Raw genomic sequence first — 7,290 nt, 5'->3', positions numbered from 1 at the left:
CACACAGAACACTTCTACCTCATTAGCTCCCACTAGGCCCCAATAGGCCCTCAATGCCCAAACATCACACAGATTATCGGGCCATTGGTGTCCAGTAAGTTAGAAACACATTCTGAATTGGACAGACCAATATCCAAAAAAATCCATCTCCCGCATCGGAATTCCGTCGCTTTTTATGCCCGGGACGGATGACCGTCCGCCGCACGGAAATTCGAATCGGCATTCTGTGACCAAACGGATGACCGTCTAGCATTCTGTGACCAGACGGATGACCGTCTGCCCAGACGGAAAATCCATCTGGCATTCTGTGACCAGAAAACGGCGTTTTTTCTGGATTTTTCATGAACGAAATTTTTCCAAAAAACGGTAAAACACGTTTTTTTTCACTCAAAAAATCATCCAAAAACACATGAAAAAAATCCAACAATAAATTTTAAACAAAAAATTATCATCATGGATTATCAATTCATACAAATCTTCATTAGGGAAATTCACAAGGATCTCCCACTCGGATCCGAACCAAAATAAGGGTTTCCATAAACCCTATCAATTATCCCATGGGTTTCGTATTAAACACTTGATCCTCCCATTGGATCCATACAATTAAAATAAACAATGGGGAGGAACAAATTATCAATTCATACAAATCTTCATTAGGGAAATTCACAAGGATCTCCCACTCGGATCCGAACCAAAATAAGGGTTTCCATAAACCCTATCAATTATCCCATGGGTTTCGTATTAAACACTTGATCCTCCCATTGGATCCATACAATTAAAATAAACAATGGGGAGGAACAAATAACCGTGGGAACCAATGGCTCTGATACCAATGTTGGTAATACTTCAAAAATAGTTCAATTCAATATTGTTTAATTGACGGGGGAAAGATTCCTTACCTGGATTCGCTTTCCCTTTTATGAAGTATTCACAGCGGAAGTCTAGATCCACGTTCTCGTTCAACCACTAAAGCTCTACCGGGGTGATTCCACAATCACTAGGAAAGAGACTGATATTTACAACCCAAATGCCGTGAATTAATGGAATGAAGATCAAAAACGAGGAAAGGAAAAAATTTCCAAGCCTGCGATTCTAAGAGAGAGAAAGATGGAGCCGTCGTTTCTCAGAGATAAATCTCGTGCGAATAAATTACACACTTACTCACTAATGCGGTGGTTATCAAAATATATAACCCTATTTTATAACCGCCCTAATAGTGAGTTTCCAATATGGGTTATTTATACATAAAAAACCAAAAAAAAGTTTTTTTGCCCTCGGGGGTTTTAATTTTTTAAATTATTAATAAAAAACCCCCCCCCCTGGGCAGCAACAGCAAAAAAAAAAAAAAAAAAAAAAAAAAAAAAAAAAAGAAAAAAAACAAACAAGTGTTTTTGGGTTTTTTTTTTGATTGTTTGTGGGCGGGGAGGGAGATGAACAGAATTTATTAATCTTTTTTTCCTCGTGCGTAATTAATGCGCACTACGGTGGAGCGAGCCGTCCGATCTAATCGGACGGCTCGCAGCATATTTCCATTAAAAAATGATAAACCCACCTATATTACTTGGTTTTTGCTGACGGTTCGGTCCAAGTGGTATTAGGCGGTCCGAGTTGGGCGGTTCGATCAAGCGTTTTATACCTGTGTCAAATACGTAGATACGAATTCAAAAACCACTGAGATTTTCAAAATATTTTGAAAAACACAAAACCCAATCTGAAACCGCCCAACCCTCATTTCGTGATTTCGATTTCGAGGTCCGACGAATCTGGAGAAGAAGAGGAAGAAGAGGAAGAAGAGGAGGAAGAGGAGGAAGCACAAGGCAATCTGGAGAAGAAGAGGAGGAAGCACAAGGCGATCCCAACAGGCTGACTCTCAGTATTATTCATGGCGCGTCCCAACAGGCTGTTTCCAGTTGAGGATTTCTCAGAAAAGAAGAAGAGAAATTGAGAAATTTAGACGGTCTTTCCCCACGTTTTCGCTCTCCCCCATTTTCTCCCCTAAATTTAGCTTCCTTCATCTGCATGTTGCTTATCTCAGAGAGAAAGAGAGGGAGAGAAGAGAAGTCTGTGCTCTGGGTCTTTTGGGTGTTCTTCGAAGGAGAAAATTTGCATAATCGTCTGATGCAAACTTAGCAAAGAAGCAAATCATAGCGAGAGAGTGAAGAAACAGAGATGGATTTTATTAAACGAAGACCAGCAGCTAAAAATTCTGTGGTTGCTGGGTCTGTTTGGGAAATTAGAATGAAGAGCGATGCAGTCAATGGTGGGATCAAGGTGTTCAGTGGGGCAGAGAATTCAGAAGGAGTCGTTGGTGAGGATAAAGGGCTTCAATTTTACAACCGGGTGAAGCGGAATCACAATGATGGAACCTCTGGGAAGAGGAGAACTTGGAATGACAGAAACCCATCTCAGATAAGGAAGACGAAATGGGAATTGAAGAGATTAAGCGATGAAGCGTCTCGGAAGGAGCTTGATGTTTCTGTTTCATTTGATTCTCCTCGAAAAATTTTGACGGATGATGAAGGTATCGATGCTGATGGTGAGTACGAAAGAGAAGATGAAGTGGGTAATTTAGAGATTGAGGTTGAGAAGAAGATTTATGATGATAAAGAAGTCAGCTTTGCAGGACAAAAACCTAAAGAAATAGGAGAAGAAACAAAGAAGGTTCTCCAGATTCATGAAAAGCCTATGACTATACCTATCTCTGTTAATGTGAACAAGAAAGTTGCGAATGAAGAGAAGAAACCCAGGAAATTTGTGAATGAAGAGAAGAAAGTTCATCATCAGAATCGAGAAAAACCCAAGCACATTTTTTCAAGGGTGAATAATAAACAGCAAAGCCCTGTTAGATTTCCTCCTCTCATCGATCCTTCTCTCAGAAAAACAGCACCTGGTAAATTATTTCTTGTACCATTTTAGAGATTTCAACTCCTGATTCTGATTGTTTCAGTATTAAATTCTTTATTATGTCTCTCCTCAGTTGCATCTTCAGCTTCAGCTTCAGCTTCAAAGGTGTTCGACAGTATTCCGGATACATCACACAAGTTGCAGAACATGGGTTAGTTACCAATTTCTCGGCTAAATTGATATGATTATGTTTATTTATTTACTTGAAAAGCACCATCAATTTCACAGTGGTTCTTTCAATTTTAGTGGACTTGGTGATGTGGAGAGACGTTTCAAAATCAGCTTTTGCTTTTGGAGGGGGAATGTTCTTCCTGCTCTTATCATCCTTCATAGGAGAGCTTAATTTTAGGTAAACATTACAAGCCACAGTGATTACAACTCTCCAATAATCTCTGTTGCCATCACTTCCCATCACTGAATTCTATTTTCAGTCCTGATTTTCTACAGCTTGATTTCTGGAATTTCCTACCTGGGCCTTGTCTATATTGCTACTAACTTCTTATCTAAATCAATTCTATTCAGGTAATCCTCCCAAACAACAAATCTTCTTAGTAAAAAGTTCCCATTTTTCTGTTTCTGTCTTTTTGATTTTGTATTCCTTATCCGAGAAACCAAATGTAACAGGGGAAATATAGGTGTGGATATATCAAACAAGGATTGTAAAGTGGAAGAAGAAGAAGCAATCAAGTTATTAAACAGAAACCTTCCTTACTTGAATGAGTTTCTAGTGAATCTCAAGGGCCTCTTATCAGGGGATCCTGCCTCTACAATGAAGGTGAAGTGTAAAATAAACATCTCTTTCTCTTTCTCTCTCTCTCTCTCTCTCTCTCTCTCTCTCTCTAAGGAAGCAGAGTTACTAAGAAAGATAAAATTTTGATAATGGCAGCTAGCAATATTGCTGTTTGTTTTGGCTCGATATGGAAGTTCCATAACCATTTGGGGGATGGCCAAACTGGGTTAGATCAGATTTCTGAATTGTTCAAAACTTTTACAGTTGAACTATCCAAAGAAGAACCTTTTTACTGTTGCTGTATTAATTATTCTTCACTTTCTCTTCTTTGGGTAGGTTTCTTTGGTCTTGCCATGGCTATCAACTCACAGCTCATGGTAATGAAGTTCTATTATTGCCTCCTTTTTTTTTTTTTTTTTTTTTTTCTCTCTTTATAATATCTGCTGATGCAGACCAGTCAATAGTCAAGAACAGACCTGGAGACTAATCAATGGGATATGATGCACCCACTCTTCATTGGTTCACACCCAATTTCCCAAACCCAATGATGATAACTCTGTCGGTCAGTGCTTTTAATTATGGGACCTAGTCCTTGCTAATTGAGCTGCTTCCTTGTGGTTATACCTGTGTGAGGGCCTGGGTAATCTTGTTTCTTGCATCACTGGGAGAATGTGGGGTCTGTAGCATTCTTTCTGACAGTAAAGAGGCTATTGGAGTCAAAGGAGAGTTTTTAGGCAATAATTGGAAGTCATATGCTGTGAATGATAGCACGACCTTTTGATATTAAATGTATGACAATCACAGATAATGATAATCAATTAATTTGAAGGACTCCCCAGATCACTATAAATTGAAGCTCTCATAAAAGGTCAGATGAGATGCAATGAGGATGCCTCAAAGAAAAAGAAAAAAAAAAAAAAATTAAAAAATCTCTTCTTTGCAACTTCCTTCAGATAATGTGTGAAGTAAATCAGGTTAACTGTAGTTGTCAATGAGTTCCAAGGCAGGATAAGATTCATCCATGTATGTCTGATTGTTAGCTCAGTTATGAATAAATACACATTTTAGTGCAAATATTTTGCTATTTGAAATCCTTTCTTTTGACGCTCTTATTCTGGATGATGATCCCAGATGTGTATTGTTGTTTATGTTTTGTTTTTCAGCAAATTCTTTCATCGCTTGTGCTATTATTCAGTTGGTGTCTTTAGTATTCCAGGCTGATATTATTTTGATGAGCAACAGATGCAGAGAGTGACAAAATACCAATTATAGCACATAAGCCCTTTGTGAGAGAACTGAAAAGTGAATTTCAATATTCCCATGTCTTATCTTTGTTGGGGAGATCCACTGGGAATGCTTATGACAACTAGCTAGAGATTTAGTTTTGAGGCTGTTTTAGTGTTACAATTTTGTGAGTGTAACTTTAACTCATGTTTCTGAATATACCCCAATCACATTATATTAACCAGAGTATTTTGTACTGGTTGAAGTGACTAATCTTTCTCTTTCTTTGCCAAGTGATTGACTAATGACTTCAATCCTCAAAGAATGGTTTAGTAGCGGTTATATATGATGCACAACATTTTCCTTCTTGTCCAGTTGTCAGATGATGAACTTTCTAAACAACACATTGCCAGAAAATGCTGATCAAAGTCCTATGGTTTTAGATGGGATGCCCTCAAATATGTTGTCGGATGCACTTATCCAGTCGCTGATTCTTAATAGCCGAAGCCGGATAGTAGATGGATATCCTTTGCTCCCAACTTCGCAAGTGGATGAAATAAATAATCTCCATGATGATTTCCCAGTTGCAAATAATAGTGGGTTTATCGATTCAGATGCTTCAGTCTCTAGAAATTTGATGCTTGATAGACAAGCCATCAGAAATGTCCTTGTCAGGGGCTTGCATCCTGTGAACAATGATGAGTTGCAGGAGCAGTTCAGCCGAGGAGCATCTCTCTCTGCTGCATCCCTTCCCAACCATTTGGAAACAACCAGTACTTTGCATGAAAATCTTAATGGCATCACAATGTATACCCCAACCACATAACCCTGATAAACATTATTAAGGAGATAATCAGGTTCCACTGTTCTCAACAACAAGGCCTGCGTAGTTGATATGGTTGAGAAAAAAGTTGTTTTATTTAATTTCTAGTGACAATCAATTGGATTTTTCTTGTGTGGCTTTTATTAGTCACTATTCCTGCTCAATGTTTCAATAATTTGAGTTATTTTCTGTTTCAAGTTTTTGATGTGACAATTTCTAATTATGATTGATTATTGAACAGGAACAGGAAAAGAGAAGCCTGATTACTTGGCCACACTGGATGTAGATCCAAGCTCACCTACTTATTCAAAAGTTATCCATCGACTACTTGTGCCTTACTTACATGATGAACTACACCACTCGGGTTGGAATGCCTGCAGTTCTTGTTATGGAGATCCAACTGGCAACCGCCATTTTCTGGTCCTCCCATCAAAGTACAATTTATGGTGTGCTTTTGTGCCACTTGCTTTTCCGTATTTAATGTTGAAAACTGAAGTTATCTATTGATTTGAGGGTTGCAATTATTTTTAGATAGCTGAAACACTTATGAAAGGTGTTAGGTAGGGTCACTGATAAAGCATGTGGACTTCAAGCTTTCAGGCCTGGGATCAAAGCCATCCTATCCCCACACCCCCAACCTTATCTGTAGAAAAAGTGGTGGGAAATTGGGATTAGGTGGAGCAACTATACAGAGAAGCATTTGTTTCTCAAAACTCTGTTGTTAAACAACTTTGAAATCATTTCCACCTTAGATTGGTCTCGATTGTAGGAATGCCCTTTAAATTTGCCCCCGTATGACATTCTATTCCCCTTCCTCCCGTTTTTGTTATACTTTATACCAATATTTGTCCTTCCCAATTTTAAATTGACCCTCATCTTTGCTAAATTGTTTTGCCTACTCCACTCACCTTGGCAGAATTTTTGAGTTTAAAATCACTGATTGAATGAGAGTTCATCTTGTGGTGGTGAATGCTCATTTAAATTTTCTTTGGATGCATGTGAAAACTTTCATATTTTAATGGTTGATGACTCCTTTCTTTCTCAAATGCATGTCTATGGGTTTCTACGTGGAGTGTCTTTTTTTTTATTTTTTATTTAATATAAGAAAACGGGAAGAATTACTCCCACAACTTTCACACCAAAGAATCGGTGAAGAGCAGCTCTTTTTATTTCTTAGACAAGTGATGCAAGCAATATAATTTATGTTGTCTGAATTCTAGACACTACAAAGATGGTACCTTGACTTGGAAGTATAAATATGAAATACAACTGTTTTGCACAAGATTGATTTTCCCAGGTGAATTATCATGTTCTACTAGTTATGAATTACCTGGATATTGCAGAACATGTCAAATATGCAGCCTCCGAAGCTTTTTGCTTGTCTCATTTAAACTCATTTTCTTTAATTTTGAAGTCATGTTTTGCACTCATGGTAAACATCTATAATGCTACACAATCTAGTATGTCCAATACAGCACATTAAAGTGCGAAGGTGAACTAAAACTTTTACTATCATTTGTTGTCTCCTAATTGAGTACTCAACCTTAAGAAAGCCTTATACCAGGCAAATAGGGTGGCTACATGATGTAGTTCTAGATTGGTAGGGGAC

The 7,290-nt window shown here is 38.0% G+C and overlaps 1 protein-coding gene across 10 annotated transcripts; it reads left to right on the top strand.

The window, feature by feature from the left end:
• The first annotated feature begins 1,619 nt into the window (after positions 1-1,619).
• On the top strand, positions 1,620-6,411 carry LOC149005680 (uncharacterized). 10 transcript variants are annotated; one of them, XM_089169085.1, is made up of 8 exons: positions 1,634-2,890; positions 2,978-3,055; positions 3,133-3,253; positions 3,352-3,426; positions 3,529-3,679; positions 3,791-3,860; positions 3,971-4,011; positions 5,923-6,053. In XM_089169085.1, exons 1-8 carry the CDS (start codon positions 2,170-2,172, stop codon positions 5,965-5,967), a joined length of 1,302 nt encoding a protein of 433 aa, XP_089025211.1. In that variant the 5' UTR covers positions 1,634-2,169; the 3' UTR covers positions 5,968-6,053. The 10 variants fall into 10 exon arrangements, 9 of the variants coding, with proteins under 9 accessions (XP_089025208.1, XP_089025209.1, XP_089025211.1 ...); XM_089169084.1 differs by lacking the exon at positions 5,923-6,053 and adding an exon at positions 5,234-5,373; XM_089169086.1 differs by lacking the exon at positions 5,923-6,053 and adding an exon at positions 5,234-5,373 and having other exon boundaries at positions 1,637-2,890; positions 3,151-3,253.
• The last annotated feature ends 879 nt before the right edge of the window (positions 6,412-7,290 follow it).

Source organism: Hakea prostrata, chromosome 9 (genome assembly GCF_041222555.1).
Source record: "Hakea prostrata isolate BN-2017 chromosome 9, UWA_Hpros_2, whole genome shotgun sequence".
NCBI lineage: Eukaryota > Viridiplantae > Streptophyta > Magnoliopsida > Proteales > Proteaceae > Hakea > Hakea prostrata.
Note: the sequence above shows the minus strand (reverse complement) of the source record. Positions and strands in the feature narration are given on the sequence as shown.

What these genes read in the sequence shown, in the direction of transcription:
- LOC149005680 (XM_089169082.1), top strand. Translation starts at nt 2,170, where the DNA reads ATGGATTTTATTAAACGAAGACCAGCAGCTAAAAATTCTGTGGTTGCT. An exon ending in ATAGGAGAGCTTAATTTTAG is followed by an intron (nt 3,254 to 3,351) that starts GTAAACATTACA and finishes GATTTTCTACAG; the next exon opens with CTTGATTTCTGGAATTTCCT. An exon ending in CTATCAACTCACAGCTCATG is followed by an intron (nt 4,012 to 5,233) that starts GTAATGAAGTTC and finishes CTTCTTGTCCAG; the next exon opens with TTGTCAGATGATGAACTTTC.